Raw genomic sequence first — 24,848 nt, 5'->3', positions numbered from 1 at the left:
GGGGATTATGAAAGTCTTCAACACTTTTGATTTTGGGTTATTTGCTGGCAATTGATGAAAACAAATAGGACACACATACACAACATGTGGGAATTCCAGACAATTTATTTCAGAGATCTCAAAATCTACAAACTTACAAAATTATCGCAGCGAATAATTGGCAAAACAGCATAAAATATAATCATTACAGGAAATGTGAGAGAGAATCTACTGCTGACTTCACTAAGCTTACAGGAAGATTTCAATTTCTACCACTGGTTACACACCCGACCATTCCATAACCATCCGTTACACACCCGACAATTGTGCACCTGTCAATTACATACACACCCACCCATTACATACTCGTCCCTTACACACCCAACCATTACATACCCAACTGTTACACAAATCCCCATTATTTTATCTATTGACTTTAGAGGAGTGTGTGTGACAGACAGGTGTGTAATGGGCCTCTCTGCTTCATTCTTCTAGAGAAACAAAGAACCAACCCTCATCCAACTGCCTCCTGGGTGACCCATGAGTTCTTGTCACCATCCCCTCACTCCTCCCACCAGGTATTTTTCACTCTTTATGGCAAGAAATGCTCCTGACATCAGGCCCTGTTCATTTCACTGCTCATTTCAATCTTTTATTCTTCATTCTTATTGGGATGTGGGTGTCGCTGGCTGGGCCAGCATTATTACCCATCCCTAATTGCCCTTGAGAAGGTGGTGGTGAGCTGCCTTCTTGAACCGCTGCTGTCCATGTGGTGTAGGTACATCCACAGTGCTGTTAGGGAGGGAGTTCCAGGATTTTGACCCAGTGACAGTGAAGGAACGGTGATATATTTCCAAGTCAGGATGGTGAGTGACTTGGAGGGGAACTTCCAGGTGGTTGTGTTCCCATCTATCTGCTGCCCTTGTCCTTCTAGGTGGTAGTGGTTGTGAGTTTGGAAGGTGCTGTCTAAGGAGCCTTGGTGAATTCCTGCAGTGCATCTTGTAGATGGTACACACTGCTGCTACTGTGCGTCGGTGGTGGAGGGAGTGAATGTTTGTGGACGTGGTGCCAATCAAGCGGGTCTGCTTTGTCCTGGACAGTGTTGAGCTTCATGAGTGTTGTTGGAGCTGCACTCATCCAGGCAAGTGGGGAGTATTCCGTCACACTCCTGACTTGTGCCTTGTAGATGATGGACAGACTTTGGGGAGTCAGGAGATGGGTTACTCACCACAGGATTCCCAGCCTCTGACCTGCTTTTTGTGGACAGGACATACCTGGGTAATTTTCCACATTGCCGGGTAGATGCCAGTATTGTAGCTGTACTGGAACAGCTTGGCTCGGGGGCACGGCAAGTTCTGGAGCACAAGTCTTCAGTACTATTGCTGGACTATTGTCAGGACCCATATCCTTTGCAGTATCCAGCGCCTTCAGCCATTTCTTGATATCATGTGGAGTGAATCGAATTGGCTGAAGACTGGCATCTGTGATGCTGGGGACCTCTGGAGGAGATTGAGATGGATCATCCACTCGGCACTTCTGGCTGAAGGTTGTTGTCTCTGGCATCTGAATTTATTCAACTGGCATTAGCCTGTGTGAAATAAACTAACTAGTCCTCATTGTCTGCACTGATCCCTATAATTGTCAGTCCTGTCCCCAGCTAGGTACACACCCAGTTCTTCTCTGTGGAATTAGGAGATAGAATATTGACTATGGGATTGTATTCCACATTTGCACAAACCATTTGTCCTCTGGACCTGTACTGACAGTTAAAGCTAAATAGATTCTTTATATCGATATCTTCCACTCCTCTCAGCATTTTAAACACACACAAAAAATGCAAAATAATTTCTTGAAGCAAAGTTTAAAATTCATTTTAAATTCAGGTCGGGACAGACAGTTCCTATTTCCTGCTTATTTTATAAGGAATAAAGTACTAGTCATTATCACAGAGAAAGAATCAAACCCATTACTCCGTTCTGGAGAACTCATGCACAGTGTAAGCGAGCCAGTAACACACAGAACAATGTGTAAAGCGGCACTAGATACAGAAAAATATTATTAAAATATAGAGAAATAAAAAATATAGAAGAAATGGAAAGTTTCACCAACTCTTTTATGAGAGGAAAGAAGAAATGTGTCTATAGGAAACTGAAGCTAGCTCCTGGGTTATAAAATGGAGTAGGATTATTTTCCCTGGAGTTCCCCAGAACCCCAGCCTTCCCCCATCTTCCCTCCCCAGAACCCCACCCCGTCCCCAAGTCCCTCCTCATCCCTCCAGAGCTGCACCCTTCTCCCACCCCCCTCTCCAGAACCCCACCCCGTCCCCAAGTCCCTCCTCATCCCTCCAGAGCTGCACCCTTCTCCCATCCCCCTCTCCAGAACCCCACCCTGTCCCCAAGTCCCTCCTCATCCCCCCAGAGCTGCACCCTTCTCCCATCCCCCTCTCCAGAACCCCATCCCATCCCCAAGTCCCTCCCCATCCCCCCAGAGCTGCACCCTTCTCCCATCCCCCTCTCCAGAACCCCATCCCATCCCCAAGTCCCTCCCCATCCCTCCAGAGCTGCACCCTTCTCCCATTGCCCTCCCTAGAACCCCATCCCATCCCCAAGTCCCTCCCCATCCCTCCAGAGCTGCACCCTTCTCCCACCCCCCTCCCCAGAACCCCATCCCGTCCCCAAGTCCCTCCCCATCCCTCCAGAGCTGCACCCTTCTCCCATCCCCCTCTCCAGAACCCCATCCCATCCCCAAGTCCCTCCCCATCCCTCCAGAGCTGCACCCTTCTCCCATCCCCCTCTCCAGAACCCCATCCCATCCCCAAGTCCCTCCCCATCCCTCCAGAGCTGCACCCTTCTCCCATCCCCCTCTCCAGAACCCCATCCCATCCCCAAGTCCCTCCCCATCCCTCCAGAGCTGCACCCTTCTCCCATTGCCCTCCCTAGAACCCCATCCCATCCCCATGTCCCTCCCCATCCCTCCAGAGCTGCACCCTTCTCCCATCCCCCTCTCCAGAACCCCATCCCATCCCCATGTCCCTCCCCATCCCTCCAGAGCTGCACCCTTTTCCCATCCCCCTCTCCAGAACCCCATCCCGTCCCCAAGTCCCTCCCCATCCCTCCAGAGCTGCACCCTTCTCCCATCCCCCTCTCCAGAACCCCATCCCATCCCCAAGTCCCTCCCCATCCCTCCAGAGCTGCACCCTTCTCCCATTGCCCTCCCTAGAACCCCATCCCATCCCCATGTCCCTCCCCATCCCTCCAGAGCTGCACCCTTCTCCCATCCCCCTCTCCAGAACCCCATCCCATCCCCATGTCCCTCCCCATCCCTCCAGAGCTGCACCCTTTTCCCATCCCCCTCTCCAGAACCCCATCCCGTCCCCAAGTCCCTCCCCATCCCTCCAGAGCTGCACCCTTTTCCCATTGCCCTCCCTAGAACCCCATCCCATCCCCATGTCCCTCCCCATCCCTCCAGAGCTGCACCCTTTTCCCATTGCCCTCCCTAGAACCCCAGCCCATCCCCATGTCCCTCCCCATCCCTCCAGAGCTGCACCCTTCTCCCATCCCCCTCCCCAGAACCCCATCCCATCCCCATGTCCCTCCCCATCCCTCCAGAGCTGCACCCTTCTCCCATCCCCCTTTCCAGAACCCCATCCCATCCCCATGTCCCTCCCCATCCCTCCAGAGCTGCACCCTTCTCCCATTGCCCTCCCTAGAACCCCAGCCCCATCTCTCCTATTTTATTCTTGCTCTAAAACACTGACTGAACCGGCTGTTGGTGAAACTGCGCAGTGCAATATCAACTTAAAAGAATTCTGAATACACAAAAGGTTCATAACATTTCCTAGCTAATCATTGACTTGTTCATAGTTGATGCCTTGCCGCGTGACATCAAGTGGAAGTGATAAATTTGGTTATTATAACTGGCCTCAACAACATCCAAAGCTTAAAACAATTATCAATAACGTGAAAGCAGAGAGTGAGGAGATATCGGCTGCTGTGCCTGGTTAACGTTCTGTGCCCCCAATCCCTGGCCTGTGCATATTTATATTTTCAGGCGGGGAGTAAGCTGGCTGTATTCACAGCTTCCCCTCCGATTCCCAAGATGCTGAGAAAACAGAAGAAGACAGTGTTACAATTCAAAATTCAAAGAAAATGTGAAAGAATATTTACTGCCTCCATTCCACAATCAGCCCTCACACCATAGGTTAAGAAACCTTTTCTTCACATTGACCCCAAGGTGCAAGTCCCCAGGGTGCTAGACTGTAGGAGCACCACCTCGCCCCTGTCCAGTGACTTCTGTGCCTCAGCCATCAAAGGAGAGAGGTACCAAACAGGAAAACTCCTTCAGGAAGTTAGCTTAGGCTGGGCCATTCACATATAACTCTCACTAGCTTTACAGAGGCCTGGGAACATTGGACCCCATTAACTGTGAAACCCAGGTCCATTAGTTTAATGGAGAATTAACTACTTTTCATCAAAAATACTCCCTAATTTCAGAGGTATTTTAATTTTTATTCTAATTCCACATGGAGGTATTGTTTTTAGGTCTGTGGCTTTGAGAAAGCCAATCAGTTGATATGATCCATTGGACTGGTCAGTGACTGGTTCCACTGGGCATTACAGAGAAATAAATAGTCTGTTATTTGAGATGGTGGAGTCTGGAACAAATTTCCAGAAAGGGTAGTGGAGGCAGGTTCAATTGAGGATTTCAAAGGGGAATTGGATTGTACCTGAAAAGAGAGAATGTGAAAAGTTACGTGGATAAGGCAGGGGAGCGGGACTAGGTGGAATGCTCTTTCAGAGAGCCAGTGTAGACTCGATGGGCCGAATGGCCTCCTACACTGTAAAGATTCTGTGATACACCATCCTTTCTAAAGCTGAATGCTGGTTGGATGTTGGTGGCTGAGGTGGGTTAAATTTCAAAGGAGAACAAGTGTTAATCACCTGGATATCATGTGTTTGCTTCCTACACCATCAGGAGTTCCATCATTTAGCAGGAGATGGTGACCTGTATGAATTTAACCCACCATGACCAAGGCATCGACATTAGCTTCTTGCTCTCAGCTATCAGCCCAGGTGTTGTGCTTTAAAGGAGTCGGCATACAGACACCCACATGTACCACACTTAATGCCAGCTAGTTACCTATAGCCCAACATTCACCAAACTTCATGGCGACAGCTTCCCAGCAACTTGTTCAATGGGGGAAGAAACCTGAATTGGCACAGGCCTGGGTAAATCCTACAGCCTTAACGTCAACTGCTTCCCAAATTGGGGCCAGAATGCCGTGTCTGCTCTGGTACCAGGAGGATTGTAGTTCAGTTAGAGACAAAACTCAAACTATTTAGGAAGGGTAACTGTGAGGGTAATTTAGGAATTATGCTGGAAAGTTACAGGATCAGGGTGCTCAGCATGTGATGTTACACTTTAACAATTTGGTCCAAGCCTTCGATTTACACAACAAAGTGGTTACTGTTAGCTGTAACTTACCTGATACACATCATTATGATCATGAGGAACAAGACTCTGCTTCTCAGAAACTAGAAGAAAAATACAAGGAGTAAGAAACATGGAATAGTCTGAGACAGAAACATTAACTTCACAGCTCACCAAATATTAGAGAATCAGTGTACAATACTTATGCACGCCAACTTAAAAGCAAATTCTTAAAGATTTTGATGTTTGAGAGTCAAGGGTCAGGGGGAGATTTGCTATCCAAACAGCAGTGAATTAAATCATCAGAAATGTAATGGAATTTGGCCTTTTTGTCAAAGCAAACTGCAGTAAGATGGGTGGATGTTAATGTTACTGTTTATCTAGTTAGACCCCAGCTGGAGTAACTGGGCACCAAAGCTCAGGAAGGAATCGTTGGCCATGGAGTGGATGTGACGCAGATTCATGAGGATTTTCCCAGGGGTTTAAAGGGTTAAATTATAAGGAATGGTTGCACAGACTAAACTTATATTCCCCTTTTAATTTGGAAGATTGAGGGGGGGGTGCGATCTAATCGCGAAAGATGTTTAAAAGGTTTGATAGCATAGAGACGGACAAATTATTTCCTCTATTGCGCCGGGAGGGGTGGGGGGGTGGGGGAGGGGGGTGGGGGGGGAGGGTGCAGAGTCCAGAGCAAGGGGGCAGAATGTCAAAATGAGAGTCAGGCCGTTCAGGGGTGATGTCAGAAAGTATTCCTTCATACAAAGAGGAGTGGAAATTGGAACTCCTTCCCAAAAAGCTGTGGATGCTGGAGGTCAACTGAGGCTTTCGAGACTGAGGTTAACAGATTTTTGTTGGGCAAAGGGATCGAGAGATATGGAACAGAGGTGGATGAATGGATTTGACATACAAATCTGACATAATCTAACTGAATGGTGTAACAGGTTCAAAGGCTTGAATGGCTTCCCCCTTCCACTGTAACAGGTGCAAAGGGCTAAATGGCCTCTTCCTTTTCTTCTGCTTCTCCAATGACTCAGTGGTAAAGGCAGTAGGGTTGGAGTCAGTCAACCTGAGACCATTCAGATTCCATTCCCCACTGTGGGCTTTGCTGATCTCAACCATGGCTGGAGGTAGACACTGCGATTTCCCTCAGTGAGTCTGGCTGAGAGAAGAGAACAGGTTTCTTGTTCCTGATCACTGTGCATTGACCCTTAGTGGAATGGAACCAAATCTGGCTCTGTCATGAGTGAAGGTCTTGGCCAATGTGATGGAGGGTTCACCATGGGTGCGATGAGTCAGTGTCTTCAGTGAAGGATAAGGGGAAATTAGAAAAAATAAAAGCAGTATTGTACCTTGAGAAGCTTTGCCCTTGTATGAAGAAGTCACACAATATATGGCCAGAGCGATGAAGACGGTGGCAATGATGTCTCCAACCACAATCCCAGAGATAGTGCCGGGATCCAGCTCCACACAATTCCTACAGACTGAAATCAGGGACAGGGTAAAACACCGGTCATATTGATCTTTCTTTTGAACTTTATAAATCATTACCTTTTCCCTTGGCCGGGGGTGGGGGGTGGGGGGTGGGGGGGGGGGGGGGGGTGGGGGGGGGGGGGGTGGGGTGGGGTGGTGGTGGTGGTGGTGGTGGTGGGGCGGTGTACACCACGGTATTCAGATAGTCCCCACTATCCTCAGCTCCCAAATCAATCAGACAATTGTCACAATCAGAAACTCATCTCTGGCAATCCAACAGCGTCGAGGGGACACACTCACTAACACCACTAATCACATTTCTTCAAACAGTGAACAGAAAAGAACTCACGTTTGATAAACACATAAGCGGAGGACCTTTGATGACCATCAGTGCAGCTATACTCTCCGGTGTCACTGTCTGACAGCTTTGCTAGTCTGACATTCCCATTATCCGTCAGCTTCTCATAATTCACTCCGTCTTTTTCCCATTTTTTAGCACGTGGACACTCCAAAGTAATTCCATTTGCCTCTTCCTTGATCACTGGGAAACAACATACAGAGACTGAACAACAGTCCAACAGTTCCACTGATATCTAGTTGCTGCAATTCCTAAATCTCAGGTCAAGGTTTGTGTAGAATGGTAAATAGCAAGAAAGGTTATGAATGGAAAGAAAGAGGAATGAACCTTCCCATTTTACTGACGCCAGGGGTGAGGTTAAGGCACCGGACAAACTATCTCGAACCTGAGAGTTCAAATCCCCTCCAGACAAGTTTGGAATTGAATTGATGAAATCTGGTGATTTGCAGATAGAATGACCACGAAAGTGGCTGAATTGTCCTAAATGTGCCACTGCCTCCCTGATGTTTCTCACAGAATGGGATCATTGATCAGCTTCCTATTGAATTGAACTGCAGCGATTCAAGAAGGTGATTCACCACCACCTTCTCAAGGGCAGTTAGGGATGGGTAAAAAATACTGGCCTGGCCAGAGACACCCATGTCCCATGAAAGAATTTTAAAAATTGCACATTTTTTAAAAACTGAATTCAAACAGCCACAGGGGTGACTTTAACTCAGATTCTGCAATTTAGCTGTGCAAGATTATCTTTAATTATTTCACTAACTGGGGTGAACATGTATAGGGCATATAACAGATATAGAAAACCATTAGTATCCCCAATCTTTTCTCAGGAAAAAATCATGTCACATCCTCTGTGCCCTCGTTTAATTTCTCTTCTTTCCCAACAAGCTAAGTTGAATTTAGTGAAGCAAATATTTAACACTTGGAAACAGCTGCACACTCACATACCTGCCCAACGAGCCCCCAAAGTATCTTCAAAGGGAGAACACAGAGCAGAAATCGAGGGAGTGAGGGGGGTAAATCTCCCCCTGCACCCCCAGGGTCCATTTCAGTCTCTGGCACTTGGACACATTGGCAAAGAAAAGGACGAGAGGAGCTACTCAATCTGCTGCCGGAGATAGTACAACAAAACTAAAAATTTAAAGGGTGGGGATTCTGATCAACCAGTAAATCCAAATCTTCACATTTATCATTTTACTGCCTCTTCAAGTTACTTCTGACCCAGTTAATAAAAATGTCAAAAAGCTGCTTACCAATTGCATGAGAAGACCCTGGATTAAAAAGAAAACAAGAAATCAGTCACTCTCAGAAGTAAAGATTGCAGTTCAAGCTTAAATTTTTAAAAAAAGTAATAGTGAACTCTGATTCTAGGTGGTGGACGTAGCTATATTCATGCAGCTGAAATTCCAACATCGTGGGTGATAATGTTTACTATTGGGTCCCAGTTCCTCATCTCCACAGATTTGATCATGAATCTTCCTCCCAATATCCTGTCTATTCAGTGCAGGAACAAATAAAATAAATTATAAAAATAGTAGAGTCTCATTAACATCTCTGATATCCAAGGAACAGACATCGCTGACAAGATATTCTGAGAAGTGGCTGAAGTTCTCACGACCAATGTAAAGCTGCTGGTTTCTCAGCTTTTCTACTTCATATGATCCAAGAATATTGACTTTGAGCCAATCTTCAAATCAACTTTAACAATTGTGACAAAAAATTCTTCACAAAGTTTGCCACACGGTGATAAATTTCTATTAAATTGGGCTGAAGAGTCAGAGCTCTGAAGAAGAGTTATACAGACTTGAAACATTAACTGTTTCCCTCTCCACCGACGCTGTCAAACCTGCTGAGTTTTTCCAGCACTTTCTGTTTTTATTTCAGTTTTCCAGCATCCGCAGCATTTTGCTTTCATTGTAAACCAATCACAGCTTGATCATAAAATATTTATTAAATAATAGTTGTAGCTACATAAAAGGTCAGACTTTCGATTTGATATGAGTTTATTAGAAACTTTCATGTAAAGAGGGCAGAATATCCCAAAGCCCCAGGCTGTTCGTTACAAACATTACCATCTTTCAGTAAAGTTGATCCAGGATAATGATTTCATTGTCTGAATCTGGCAGTAAAGCAATGAAAGGTTTATTTACGAATGGCAAGGCTGATGTACAGATTTCCTTGTGGAAAATTGTCACCAAAAATCACACAGTGGAACATTCAGAAACCAACAATTAGTTCATTGGCCAGGATCTGTGGATCAGCATTGCAGGGGTGGGCCCCACTCACCAGAGTCAGCTGCACACCCGCCGAACTGTCAAAGGCCTATCGAGGACATTTAGAAACTAATTAAAAGGATTAACAGAGCTGGGGTGGGGTGGGGGGCAGGTGAAGAGCCCAGGCGACCCTCACAGTTATCATGAAACCTCATCCACGGGTGGGGTGAGGTCTCATGAAGGATTTGTAATTCAAATAAATTTTTTATTCAAAATTTATTGACATGTCCCAGCTCATGTGACACCTTCACATGAGGAGACATGTCAGAAAATGTTTTTTTTCGTTATTTACATATTTCACAATGAAGTTAATCTCCCTGAGGTAGCTCTGTGCCTCGGAGATTTCTGTGCTCTTTCATACACATGCGGGAAAGAACGCAGGTCCCGACTCAGCCTCCTCTCCCCCCGCCCGCACAGGGAGCGCTCAGCACTTCCGGGTGCGTGTCGCGCTGGGTAGGCCTTAATTGGCCCGCCCATGGAAAATGGCAGCGATCAGCTGTGCATCTGCCCACTCCCACTCAGCCCCCTCCCGACGGGGAGAAAATTCTCCCCATTAAAATCCTCTGGGATCTGTCAGTTATTGAGCAAGCTGACACAATGACCTGAGGCACAATCCTCTGTTCAAAACACTCTCGACTTCAGTCACTGAACATTATTTCTATTCCAGTTGAATTAAAAATCCACCAGCAAACATGACCAACACAACATCGCCCCTTCCCCAAACCCAAATTGGGCATCAAACAGGCTAAAACTGCAGCAGCTATAAATTTAGCCTCGACCTCATCAAAGAAGATTGCACCAAATACAGTCAACACATTTCACTATCAAAAGATAACTTCATGTGGCTCACAGGACAGAAGCCAGGGGTTTACAAACACCAACAAATCTATAGACCTGTGGCACTAAAGTTTACCTTCCAAGTGACCTTACTGACTGCTATTTCCCAACAGCAAGTTCCAAAGGGCAAAACAACTCAAAAAAAGCTTCACATGAGCAACTTAAACACTGTAACTATGATCCAAGGACCAGCCATCAGGAATAACACAGGATCGCTGCTTGGAATTACAATACTTCTACAAAAAATTAGCACAAAATGCTATTTGAAAACAGTGACAAAAGTTGAATATTTCAGATGGGAAAATGAGTGCAGGCCTGTTGCAGTTTTTTTATTCATTCACGGGATGTGGGCTTCACTGCCTGGGCCAGCATTTATGGTCCACCCCTAATTGCCCTTGAGAAGGTGGTGGTGAGCTGCCTTCTTGAACCGCTGCAGTCCATGTGGTGTAGGTACACCCACAGTGCTGTTAGGGAGGGAGTCCCAGGATTTTGACCCAGTGACAGTGAAGGAACGATGATATATTTCCAAGTCAGGATGGTGAGTGGCTTGGAGGGGAACTTCCAGGTGGTAGTGTTCCCATCTATCTGCTGCCCCTGTCCTTCTAGATGGTAATGGTCGTGGGTTTGGAAGGTGCTGTCTAAGGACTCTTGGTGGGTTCCTGCAGTGCATCTTGTAGGTGGTACACTCTGCTGCTACTGTGCAAAGACCATATAGGACTTGCATATCGATAGCAATGCTGTGTCCATGTGCTCATTTGACATTGCTAACCAATTCACCAATGTTCCACTTAAGGAAGCCAGAGGTATTAGCACATAGCACTATATCATAGTGATCTAGACCCACCATCATCGCGTGAATCAGTATTCAATGAACTTATGAACTCAGTAAGTCACGCAGTTCAGTTCAGTGTTAACGACACCATGTTTGCCCAAATAGATGGTGTTGCCATGGGATCAACTCTAGGCCCAGCTCTCGCAAACATCTTTGTTGGGTTCCATGAGAAATGTAGCTTTGATGGAATGACACCGAGCCTCCTACCTCTTTGCTAATCCACAGCTGCATGTAACAATTTCCTTACACCCCTTAATGGGCTCCATCCTGCGCTCAAATTCACCTTTGAAATGGAGCAGTCAAATGAACTCCCATACCTGAACGTACTAGTTGAGAAATCTGTCAGGGGGTTCTCTACCACGGTCTACCGCAAACCTATCTTCACTGGTCAATATATGCGTTGGGATTCTTATAGTTCCACGCACTACAAGATTGGCCTTATCAGAAACCTCGTAAATAGGGCCTAAGCCATTTGCTCATCATGCAGCTTGTTGCTGAAATAGGGGCATCAAAAACATCCTGTGGGATAATGGCCCTGATCAGATCATTTCTCGCTGTATATCACGCAAACTCATGAACAGGCCCTAAAAAGTGCCCAGTCTACCTTAGATTACCCTGGAAGGGCAAGGTATCTCAAAAATGTGAGCAACAGGTGAAGCTAGCTGTTTCACGCTGCTACTATGCAGCAGTAACACGAGTGATATTCACCACTAACAGGATGCTGTCGTCAAGACAAAAAGACGTTCTGCCTATCACACAAATGAGTGATGTGGTATATGTATTTCAGTGTCAGTGTGATGCTAGATATGTAGGCCATACGTCCCAAAGACTGGCAGATCGTATCCAACAGCATGCCCCAGCCGCTGTTTGCAATGGACAAGGTACAGACCGTATCCAACCAGCCCGTGCCCAACCAGCCCGTACCCGACCAGCCCGTACCCAACCAGCCCGTGCCCAACCAGCCCGTGCCCAACCAGCCCGTGCCCAACCAGCCCGTGCCCAACCAGCCCGTGCCCAACCAGCCCGTGCCCAACCAGACCGTACCCAGCCAGCCCGTGCCCAACCAGCCCGTGCCCAACCAGCCCGTGCCCAACCAGCCCGTGCCCAACCAGCCCATACCCAACCAGCCCGTGCCCAACCAGCCCGTGCCCAACCAGCCCGTGCCCAACCAGCCCGTGCCCAGCCAGCCCGTACCCAGCCAGACCGTGCCCAGCCAGCCCGTGCCCAACCAGCCCGTACCCATCCAGCCCGTACCCAACCAGCCCGTACCCAACCAGCCCGTACCCACAGCCCGTACCCAACCAGCCCGTACCCAACCAGCCCGTGCCCAACCAGCCCATACCCAACCAGCCCGTACCCAACCAGCCCGTACCCACAGCCCGTACCCAACCAGTCCGTACCCAACCAGCCCGTACCCAACCAGCCCGTACCCAACCAGCCCGTACCCAACCAGCCCGTACCCAACCAGCCCGTACCCAACCAGACTGTACCCAACCAGCCCGTGCCCAACCAGCCCATACCCACAGCCCGTACCTAACCAGCCCGTGCCCAACCAGCCCGTACCCAACCAGCCCGTACCCACAGCCCGTACCCAACCAGCCCGTACCCAGCCAGCCCGTACCCAACCAGCCCGTGCCCAACCAGCCCGTACCCAATCAGCCCGTACCCACAGCCCGTACCCAACCAGCCCGTACCCAACCAGCCCGTACCCAACCAGCCCGAGCTTGAAAATTCAAAACACAGTGTCCAACATTAGATGTGTTTCCGCGATTGGACAACATTTGCTAAATAATCCTCAGTGTGCTAAAAATTACACTGACAACCAATTTAAGATTGTCAGTCAGTCTCACAGTGTGGTACATTTGTGTGTACTGGAAGCTACATATATTAATACACAGGCCCTGTTTTTTGTAGACAGAAAGAACATGTACACACATTGCACCTGTTTCAGCTAAACAAAACAAGTGATAGCCATTCGCTAGTTCATTCCTCAGGGCAATGCCTTGATCAACCAGAGTCAAGCTGCCTAGTTTAAATTTCAAACACTGCTTGGCAGTTAACAGTCAGTCACCATTAACTGGTGCATTCTTGATGGCAATGCCATTTGCCAGCCAATCAGCACTCTCTTCTTATACAGTATAAAGTTGTTGTTTCCCCTACATTGATATTTTTGCGATTGTCCTGATGAGTGCAAGATGAAAAGCTTTGACACAATGTCTATTGTCAGCAATGCTCAAGTTCTGTACAACTTAGCAACTTTTTGTAAACATTAGAAATACACAAATTTTTAATTCTGCTATAAATTTCCTCCCGGGCTGTTCACAGCAACATCCAGGAGGATAATTCTAAATTTTTGGAGATTCCAGGACAATCCTGGGGGGTTGGAAGCCCCCTAGCCTCCATGTGTTATGTTAAGGCAGAGATTGGTGGTAATTCTTGAAGCAGCCGATTCTACACAATGGAACTTCACAGAATTCACACTTAAACGATGTTTCCACCGATCTCCCAGACACAGTCTTGCGTTTGTGCTTCGAGCACTCGCGACACACTTTCTTCCGTCCCTCTATTTTTACTACATTGTGCGCACTGGGGTTGCAGAAGGTCACTTGGTATCTGGTTTCCGATGATGAAGACAGTCTCCCTTTCCTGCTTACTCCGGCTGAATAATCTCCTCGCAGCATCTTGGCCAGAGATGTTCTGAAGTTGAGGTGGTCATAGCGGCTTGGGAGCGGGGGGTCATGAGATGACCTTTTGAAAATAAGCCAAGCATTCACGATGGTAATGTTCATTAAATACCACAATACACACCTCCACCACTTTTTAGAAGGACGACCTACAGGGTAATAGCTTCTCATTTGATCAGAAAGGTCAACACCACCCATGTATTTATTATACTCAATCACTGCTTGAGGTTTAACTGTCCCAGAGCTTGCAATCATTTTGGCATTTTGATTTGTTGAGAGTGTTGCTACTTGTCTTTTATCTTTCCAAATAGTTAACAATAAAGACTCTTTCTGAAAGAATAGAACATCTCCTTGTTTCTTTAACTTTATTTTCTTGGCTGGAATGGGCAGTCCTTTGCGATTAAGGTGTGTTGTTGAACATGCCTTTGTACCACAGATCTCGAGATGTTCCAGCAAAGCAGGGCTTGTGAAAAAGCGATCAAAGTAGATGTGGTGATTGTGATGAAAGTAAGGGCGGCACAGATCCATCACCACATCATAGCCAAGGGTGTTCTGTGACCCAGTCCTCCTCCGTCCGGTATATATGTTAAAGTTCAGGCAGTAGCCGCTTTCTGCTTCGCACAACATCCAGACTTTCAAGCCCCACTTTGTGGGTTTAGCAGGAGCATACTGCTTGAAATAGAGTCTCCCTTTGTAAGCAACCATCCCTTCATCAACACTCAGCTCACGATTTGGTCTATAACACTGGCCAAAATGGCAGCGTACAACCTCCATTAGGGCTCGGACTTTAAATATTGGGTCATGATTGGGATCTGATTTATCCAGAGCTCCTCTGTTGTCCCGCAAATGGAGATACTGATTCATTTTCCAAAACCTATCCCTGGACATAGCAGAAGAGATCCATGGGCAGCGCAGGGCGGTATCTTGGCTCCAATACAGGGAGATGCGAGGTAGCTGTTTGATGCCCATCATTATGTTGATAGCCAGGAAAGCTTTAATTTCATGGGAATCAGTGGGAATCCAAAAGGAGTCCCTTTTTCCAGCTGTCTCCTGGCACTGAGTAGCATAACGGTTAGTCTCTTCTGCAATGGTGCCAAACACAGTGTCTGGCCACAGTAAGCTGAAATAATCGAGGGGACTAGCAGTACTAGGAAGCTGGTGTTGAGGGCCAGTAGCTTCTGTGAAGGATGGGACATGAATATTTTTAGTTGTGTTGGTCCATTCTCTATCCCGCTGCCCCTCAGCCTCACTCCCACTGGGAACTGACAGCTTTTCAGGAACAGTGCCCTCAAAAACATCCACATCACTCTCAGATTCCACGGCAATTAGAGAGGCAGATGCGCAACTGGAAACTTCTTCCCCAAACCCCAAAACGTTTCCTTCACTGACAGATGACATAATATTTTCAACATGCTGCAGGAAACAAGAATTTACAATGAGATGTTAGTGTATCTTTTCAATATTCCATTAATGAATCCTATGTCAGTAATCAGGTTACTCTTTTTTGAGTGAACAACTTGCTCTGCATTCAGTCACCTTGCAGTAATGCCCAATTCCAGATTCCACATGAGAAAATGTTCAGAGGTCAAGCCATCCTGAAAATTCTACTCGTTTTCCCATAACATTGCTCAGTTCTCTCTGTTAGAACCTAAATTGAATTGTGTGGCAGCAGAGATTAGCCAGCGATGGATATGGAGGCTGCACCATCCAGAATGGGCTCTTATCCTAGACGATTTCCTTCACATCTTGTGCCTTTTTCCAACATAGAAACATCTGCCTTTTCAATATAAGTGCTGATATTTTATTTAGTTGTTTCCTTCCTAGTCGTGTCCAGTTTCTAAATTGCCACAAATTGTTAGAGCTCACTGTGTGTGTGTGTGTGTGTGTGTTTGTAACCCCCTAAATCCCTTCACTCCACCATAGGTCCCACTTGCTCACCATTTAAATAATATTCCAATTTACCACAAGGTTCTATTGAAGCCAAGTCAAACTCAACATTTAAGTGGTAATTAGAGAAACATTTAACAGGCCAAATTCAAGTGGGAAATGGGATTAAATGGCTTTGCTCCAATTTGGATTGCAATAATGTGGACTGAGGTTTCGATGATTCTGGCCTGTCTTGGACTCTGGAGAGTGTAAATATCAAACTTAACACACAACAATCTGAGAGTCAGTTAGAGGGAACTGTTGCTTTGTGGATTTGGCAGCGACTGGTGGGTTTAACCCAAGTTTAGAAACATGTCAGTAAAATGCCACCTGCCCCCTCTCTCTCTCTCTCTGGTTAAAACAACTTTTATCATCTGACATCTGAGTAATTGTGAAGTTTGAGGAGCGGTTTGTGCGCACGCGCGCCGGGCGGCCGCCCTCAGGAGCGCGCGGGCTGTGGGGCACGCGGCCGGGGCCGGAGCGCGCGCGGCGGGGCGGCGCGGGGCGTGTGCGCGGGGAAAGGGTTAGAGTCCTCAATGGGCAGAATATTGTGGGGTTTGTGTGAACAAAGGGGCCGATTTCCGAAGCTGCCGGATTGGAAAAGCCACAAACAGGGGTTCAAGCGGCAAAACTACTTTAAACAAAGTTTGAAAACTTTTCCACTCAGGAGATTTTTGACGCTTTTGCCGTTTAATAATATTTAAGCTCAGAACTGAAAGCATAAAGTTTTTAAAAAGTGGCATAAACATTGGCGCTTTTAATATATAAAAACTAAATAGTTTATTTCGCTGACAAGAATTCTTAAGGACTTTCCCCAATGTTGCCTATTTGTTTGAAACTTTTTAAAATTTAAAGAAATAGATCAGCGAATTATGATCAATTTTAACCACATTCAGGATTTTAAAAGTGATTCATTTATAATCTTCAGGATTTTACGCAGAGTTTAATCAACTGTTTGGTTTTCTAAAACAAAAACAGAATTACCTGGAAAAACTCAGCAGGTTTGGTTTTCTAGTTTCCCAACAAACCGTGATTCCTTTCCCAGCTGTGAAAATCTCTCCTTTTCCTCAAGGCCAAGTTTCAGGCTGATTGTACTGAGTTTGTTACTGATGTTAAATGGGTAACAGAGAATATTACAAATAAAAACACAAAATGCTGGGAAAACCCAGCGGCTCTGGCGGTATCTGTACAGAGAGAGAAACAGGGTTAACATTTCCAGCCCGTCTGACTCTTCTTCCCAGCTAAAGACTCTGCCTGTCTCCCTCCACAGATGCTCTCAGACCTGCTGAGTTTTTCCAGCATTTTCTGTTCTTATTTCCGATTTCCAGCATCGGCAGTATTTTTATTTTTAACAGAGAATATTACAAATCCAGCCGCGCACTGAAAAAACTGAAGCTCAAACTTCAAACACTTCTGCTAAAAATATTCCTTCCCCATCCTCAAAGAATGTGGAAGGTTAAATGTGGGATTTTATAGGAACTGTAGCCTGCAGTAAATGTGCGGAGTGTTCAATTTAACACAAGCGGCGGGAACTGGCTGTTTCAATCTTATTTCTATTTCTTCTTTGTAACAAATGTATTTCACAAATAATCACCTCCCTCACCTTAATTCTAAAATTTAATAAAATTTATTTTTGTAAGTAATAGGGGCAGCATCAAATCTAAGAGGCGGTGAATGCAGGAAGGTTATTAATTTATTGAGAATTAAAAATGTGATGTTATTTCAGCCCTATCGCTGACAGACTGAAGCCAAAGGCATAAAGGAAATGGTGCAGTTTGACAAATATTGGATTGTTTTTTTCCTCTGTAAATATAAAACTTTGCTGTAAAATGCTTTACTTACCGAAGAGCAGGATTGTCACAATCGTGACGATTATGAGTTGAACTTGACATCGCATCTTTTGGATCTTTTACTGGGAAATAAAAAACAAACAATAAAATATTATTATTTTTTTAAACGGCTGAAACAATCTTCAACTAAGGAAGGCAAGTGAAATTTGATAAAAAACAGACTGACGAGATTTTTCCAGTAAGTTGAGAATCTGCCCTCTGATAACTCTCCCCCTCAGATACAGAAACAGGAAAGAGGTGGTTTTAATGATGCTTATCTCTCCATTGAACGTCATTCTGTCACTCAGAACCTGAATAACCGATTCTCTCTCTGAAGAGGCAAAACTATTTTTAATCCCACAAGCCGCCTTTGGTTCACAAAAAAACTGAATTTAAGTATAAAATATTGACACTCGATCTGTCTGACTCTGTGTCAACTGTGTCAATGATGGTGACTGGGACCCTGGAGACTGAGGGCTGGAATTACAACATGAATCCAGGAGCAAGTTTTAGGGAGAAAACTCCTCCTTGGATATTCTGTCCCTTCAATGAATGCTTGTACCCTTTTAACATTTTTATTCCATATTAATTGTTGAACAATGCACTGTGAGCTAATACACACCATAGATACCACTCAGCAACTCACAGCCACAGAGCAGCCTGTGTGCGCACTCTACTGGCCAAGCCTGGACCTGCAGCGCCAAAGCACCAATCTGGGGCCACACGCCAGGGTCAGTATTAGTTAGATTCTTCAATTCAGTTTTAAGACACAATAACGCAACAGATTCAGTCAAATTTAACAGTGCTTACACACGGCACTGTATACATTAATGCACAGGTACTGAGTGAATGAGCACTCTGCAACCTGATTAAATAGAATTTACAGCACAGAAGCTGGCCATTCAGCCTGATGGCTCCATGCTGGTCTTTCCGTTCTACACAAGCCTCCCCCACCCCATCTTCATCTCACTCTATCTCCATATCCTTCTATTCCCTTCTCCCTCATCTGTTTATCCAGCTTCTCCATAAATGTATCTGCACTATTCACCTCAACCACTCCCTGTGGTAGTGAGTTCCACATTCTCACCTGGGTAAAGAAGTTTCTCCTGAATTTCTCATTGGATTTATTAGTGACTGTCTTATATTTATGGCTTTGTTCTGGTGTCCCCCGCAGCTACCCGATCAAACCCCCTCATGATTTGGAAAGCCTCGATCAGGACAACTCTCAGCCTTCTCTTTCCTAGAGAAAAAAGCCCCAAACTGTTCAATCTTTCCTGATAGTTAAAACCTCTCCATTTTGATATTGTATTATGACACAGCCGATGGTAAAGGTTAAGTTGTTCAAATCCCAGAGGGAAACTTGAAACAACTGTCATAACCCATTTTTGCAACTTGCTTGTTTCAAGATGCAGGTTTTAAATTCAGTAGTAATAAGACCACCAAGTCTCAAGAGTTTTTAAATAAAACTAAATTAAACATTTATTAATACGAGAAAGATTGTAGCACATACATATGTCTACAAATTACTACTTTAACAACTACAAAAATTCCCTATTTAATCTGACTCTCAGTTAGACCCCCAGTAAAGCAACAGTAAAACACATAGATTTAAACAGACCCTTGGCAAAGCACACCCTGGACAGTCGCATTCAAAATAAGTTTCTTTCTGGGTCCTTGCAGACATGCTTGAGGCTTACAGGCTGGAGGCTTTAGATCTTAGAATCTTTCCCCCTTTTACCAACAGCCTTCTCTTCTTTTATACATATTTTCCTCTGTGAATGCAAATTCTCATTGTCACTAGGTTTTTTTTAACTTTAAATTTTCTAACAATAAAACCATTTCATACCCACTTTACTAGTAAGCTTTTAAAAAAATAAACACATTGTTTCTGAGCTTCACCTGGTTAGGTGTAATATTTCACCCACTCTTTTGAATGGTTTATTTAAAAATGTAAATTGCCCCTTTACACCTCATCTTCTATTTCCCTGTATTTATCTAATTACCATTTCAAACCTACTGCTCTTCTATACATCAGAGCCTCTAGACCAGCTGGCTTTAATCCAATTAACACACACACACATGGACACAGACTCTATTTTAAAATAATTTCCAATAACATTATAGACATTATTATATCTTCTTGATAATTATTTTTATAAATCTTCACTCTTTTTCATGTGCCTCCAGATCCATTTAATAATGAGGCCTAATGCTCACATAAGCTGCATAAGGATCCAGGAGTGCTTCCATCAGGCTCAGAGGAGGTGACATAAAGAGCCACAAAGCTGATCCTTGGTGTTAGAGCCAGTCACAGGGTCTAATAAACTTGGACTCTTACTGTGTCCCTGTCCTTACAAACTGATCGGAGAAAGCACCAACAGAAATAACTGCAACGGGACTGGAGGACACCAAAAGTCCCAACATCAACTTCCATCAGAGGCTGGAGCTGCAAATGGTGTGATTCCACCTCACAAACCCAGGATAATCGACCCCGTCGACCCAGGGTAATCGACCCAGGGTAATCGACTCCGTCGACCCAGGGTAATCGACCCCGTCGACCCAGGGTAATCGACCCAGGGTAATCGACCCCGTCGACCCAGGGTAATCGACCCCGTCGTCCCTGGGTAATCGACCCCGTGGACCCTGGGTAATCGACCTCGTGGACCCTGGGTAATCGACCCCGTGGATCCTGGGTAATCGACCCTGGGTAATCTACCCCATTAACCCTGGGTAATCTACCCCATTAACACTGGGTGATCTACCCCATTGACCCAGGATAATCTACCCCATTGACCCAGGTAATCTACCCCATTAACCCTGGGTGATCTATCCCATTAACCTTGGGTAATCTACGCCATTAACCCAGGGTAATCTACCCCATTCACCCAGGGTAATCTACCCCATTGACCCTAGGTAATCTATTCCATTAACCCTGGGTAATCTACCCCATTAACCCTGGGTAATCTACCCCATTGACCCAGGGTAATCTATCCCATTAACCCTGGGTGATCTACCCCATTAACCCTGTGTAATCTACCCCATTGAACCAGGGTAATTCACCCCATTAACCCAGGGTAATCTATCCCATTGACCCAGGGTAATCTATCCCATTAACCCTGAGTGATCTACCCCATTAACCCTGGGTAATCTACCCCATTAACCCTGGGTGATCTACCCCATTTACCCAGGGTAATCTACCCCATTCACCCAGGGTAATCTATCCCATTCACCCAGGATAATCTACCCCATTCACCCAGGGTAATCTACCCCATTCACCCAGGGTAATCTACCCCATTCACCCAGGGTAATCTACCCCATTGACCCAGGGTAATCTACCCCATTGACCCTGGGTAATCTATCCCATTGACCCTGGGTAATCTATTCCATTAACCCTGGGTAATCTACCCCATTAACCCTGGGTAATCTACCCCATTAACCCTGGTTAATCTATCCCATTAACCCTGGGTGATCTACCCCATTAACCCTGGGTGATCTACCCCATTAACCCTGGGTAATCTACCCCATTCACCCAGGGTAATCTACCCCATTGACCCAGGGTAATCTACCCCATTGACCCAGGGTAATCTACCCCATTGACCCTGAGTAATCTATCCCATTGACCCAGGGTAATCTATCCCATTAACCCTGAGTGATCTACCCCATTAACCCTGGGTAATCTACCCCATTGACCCTGGGTAATCTATTCCATTAACCCTGGGTAATCTACCCCATTAACCCTGGGTAATCTACCCCATTGACCCAGGGTAATCTATCCCATTAACCCTGGGTGATCTACCCCATTAACCCTGGGTAATCTACCCCATTGACCCAGGGTAATCTACCCCATTGACCCAGGGTAATCTATCCCATTGACCCAGGGTAAACTATCCCATTAACCCTGGGTGATCTACCCCATTAACCCTGGGTAATCTACCCCATTAACCCAGGGTAATCTACCCCATTGACCCAGGGTAATCTATCCCATTGATCCTGGGTAATCTATCCCATTGATCCTGGGTAATCTATCCCATTAACCCTGGGTAATCTACCCCATTAACCCTGGGTAATCTACCCCATTAACCCTGGGTAATCTACCCCATTAACCCTGGGTGATCTACCCCATTAACCCTGGGTAATCTATCCCATTAACCCTGGGTAATCTATCCCATTAACCCTGGGTAATCTACCCCATTAACCCTGGGTAATCTACCCCATTAACCCTGGGTAATCTACCCCATTGATCCCGGGTAATTCACCCCATTGACCCTGGGTAATCTATCCCATTAACCCTGGGTAATCTATACCATTAACCCAGGGTAATCTACCCCATTTACCCTGGGTAATCTATTCCATTGACCCAGGGTAATCTACCCCATTAACCCAGGGTAATCTACCCCATTAACCTAGGGTAATCTACCCCATTCACCCAGGGTAATCTACCCCATTCACCCAGGGTAATCTACCCCATTAACCCTGGGTAATCTATCCCATTAACCCTGGGTAATCTACCCCATTAACTCTGGGTAATCTACCCCATTAACCCAGGTTAATCTACCCCATTGACCCAGGGTAATCTACCCCATTGACCCAGGGTAATCTACCCCATTCACCCAGGGTAATCCACCCCATTGACCCAGGGTAATCTACCCCATTGACCCAGGGTAATCTACCCCATTAACCCTGAGTGATCTACCCCATTGACCCAGGGTAATCTACCCCATTAACCCAGGGTAATCTACCCCATTAACCCTGGGTAATCTACCCCATTAACTCTGGGTAATCTACCCCATTAACCCAGGTTAATCTACCCCATTGACCCAGGGTAATCTACCCCATTGACCCAGGGTAATCTACCCCATTGACCCAGGGTAATCTACCCCATTGACCCAGGGTAATCTACCCCATTGACCCAGGGTAATCTACCCCATTAACCCAGGTTAATCTACCCCATTGACCCAGGGTAATCTACCCCATTAACCCAGGGTAATCTACCCCATTCACCCAGGGTAATCTACCCCATTGACCCTGGGTAATTCACCCCATGGACAACTCTCTGCTTTTTACTCCAATAATTCTCGCTCATTAGTTTGTCCTGTTTGAATGTCCCAGGCCTGAAGGTTTGAAAAAGTTGGTTCTCTTCAATCTCTTTCCAGTCGCTGATAAATCCTCAAACCAAAATACAACCATCTGTTACTACGAGGAATTAGAGTTTTAGGAATGAGATATTTTGTATAAAAGTAGAGGAGGAGATGAGAAGGATTTTTCTAAGTAGCAAGTTACGATGATGTGGAAAGCGCTGCCTGAAAGATTAGTAATGTGTTCCACAGTACACGACCCACAAACACTAAATGCTATGACACCCCCAATAACAGGTCCCATCAACACAAGTTATCACCTCATCATAGCCCAGCTGCATCCCTGGGGGATTTGGAGATAAATAAATTCTCATTCCTAAATGTTACCTAAACATCCTATTGCAACAGCCACTGATGTGTTGAAGAAAGAAATCGAATTTGCCCATGCAGCCCACACAGCCGAATAGCCTGTCAGTGTTTGCTGTCTAAACTCACACAAAGACAATGTGCATTTGAGTGATGAGCTGGAGCTCACTAAACATGAGACCCGATCCCCAAGGACCATTCAACCATCAAAGCAGCTGAGAAACATTGTGCATAAAAACTAAAGGGCTTGTATTTATACAGCATCTTTCACATCATCATTATGCCCCAACAAAGGGAGCCAGTTTGTAACACAGCAAGGTCAGCAATAGGCTAATGACCACACCATCTGTTTTAGGGCGTTAACATTGACCTCAGGACACTGGGAAGACCTCCTTTGCTGTTCTTCAAAATAACAACTGTGGGATCTTTTACTAACCCCTAAGAGGGCAGGCGAGACATTTCATTCGAAAGACAGCCCCCCTGACAGTGCGGCACTCCCTCAGTACTGACCCTCCGACAGTGCAGCACTCCCTCAGTACTGACCCTCCAACAGTGCAGCACTCCCTCAGTACTGACACGCTGACAGTGCAGCACTCCCTCAGTACTGACCCTCTGACAGTGCAGCACTCCCTCAGTACTGACCCTCTGACAGAGCAGCACTCCCTCAGTACTGACCCTCTGACAGAGCAGCACTCCCTCAGTACTGACACTCTGACAGTGCAGCACTCCCTCAGTGCTGACCCTCCGACAGTGCAGCACTCCCTCAGTACTGACCCTCCAACAGTGCAGCACTCCCTCAGTACTGACCCTCTGACAGTGCAGCACTCCCTCAGTACTGACCCTCCGACAGTGCAGCACTCCCTCAGTACTGACCCTCTGACAGAGCAGCACTCCCTCAGTACTGACACTCTGGCAGTGCGGCACTCCCTCAGTACTGACCCTCCGACAGTGCAGCACTCCCTCAGTACTGACCCTCCAACAGTGCAGCACTCCCTCAGTACTGACCCTCCGACAGTGCAGCACTCCCTCAGTACTGACACTCTGACAGTGCAGCACTCCCTCAGTACTGACACTCTGACAGTGCAGCACTCCCTCAGTACTGACCCTCTGACAGTGCAGCACTCCCTCAGTACTGACCCTCTGACAGAGCAGCACTCCCTCAGTACTGACACTCTGGCAGTGCGGCACTCCCTCAGTACTGACCCTCCGACAGTGCAGCACTCCCTCAGTACTGACCCTCTGACAGAGCAGCACTCCCTCAGTACTGACACTCTGACAGTGCGGCACTTCCTCAGTACTGACCCTCCGACAGTGCAGCACTCCCTCAGTACTGACCCTCTGACAGAGCAGCACTCCCTCAGTACTGACACTCTGACAGTGCAGCACTCCCTCAGTGCTGACCCTCCGACAGTGCAGCACTCCCTCAGTGCTGACCCTCCGACAGTGCAGCACTCCCTCAGTACTGACCCTCCGACAGTGCAGAACTCCCTCAGTACTGACCCTCCGACAGTGCAGCACTCCCTCAGTACTGACCCTCCGACAGAGCAGCACTCCCTCAGTACTGACACTCTGACAGTGCGGCACTCCCTCAGTACTGACCCTCCGACAGTGCAGCACTCCCTCAGTACTGACCCTCTGACAGTGCAGCACTCCCTCAGTACTGACCCTCTGACAGTGCAGCACTCCCTCAGTACTGACTCTCTGACAGTGCAGCACTCCCTCAGTACTGACCCTCTGACAGTGCAGCACTCCCTCAGTACTGACCCTCTGACAGTGCAACACTCCC

General features: G+C 46.4%; 1 protein-coding gene across 5 annotated transcripts in view; it reads right to left on the bottom strand.

Annotated features, from left to right (window-relative positions):
- Positions 1-24,848, bottom strand: part of LOC144691117 (T-cell surface glycoprotein CD3 delta chain-like) — a 78,714-nt gene that overhangs the window by 41,505 nt on the left and 12,361 nt on the right. For 2 of the 5 annotated variants that reach the window (XM_078559214.1, XM_078559190.1), the window contains exons 1-2: positions 17,809-17,897; positions 17,635-17,704 (exon numbers count right to left, since the gene is read on the bottom strand). In XM_078559214.1, the coding sequence (XP_078415340.1) occupies positions 17,635-17,689 (55 nt within the window). In that variant the 5' untranslated portion in view covers positions 17,690-17,704; positions 17,809-17,897. Of the gene's footprint in view, positions 1-3,688; positions 4,081-5,463; positions 5,514-6,758; positions 6,891-7,228; positions 7,421-17,634; positions 17,705-17,808; positions 17,898-24,848 lie in introns of those variants that run through there. The other 3 variants (XM_078559202.1, XM_078559209.1, XM_078559194.1) reach the window with 3 other exon arrangements.

This window comes from Cetorhinus maximus, chromosome 2 (genome assembly GCF_964194155.1).
Source record: "Cetorhinus maximus chromosome 2, sCetMax3.hap1.1, whole genome shotgun sequence".
Taxonomy (NCBI): domain Eukaryota; kingdom Metazoa; phylum Chordata; class Chondrichthyes; order Lamniformes; family Cetorhinidae; genus Cetorhinus; species Cetorhinus maximus.
Note: the sequence above shows the minus strand (reverse complement) of the source record. Positions and strands in the feature narration are given on the sequence as shown.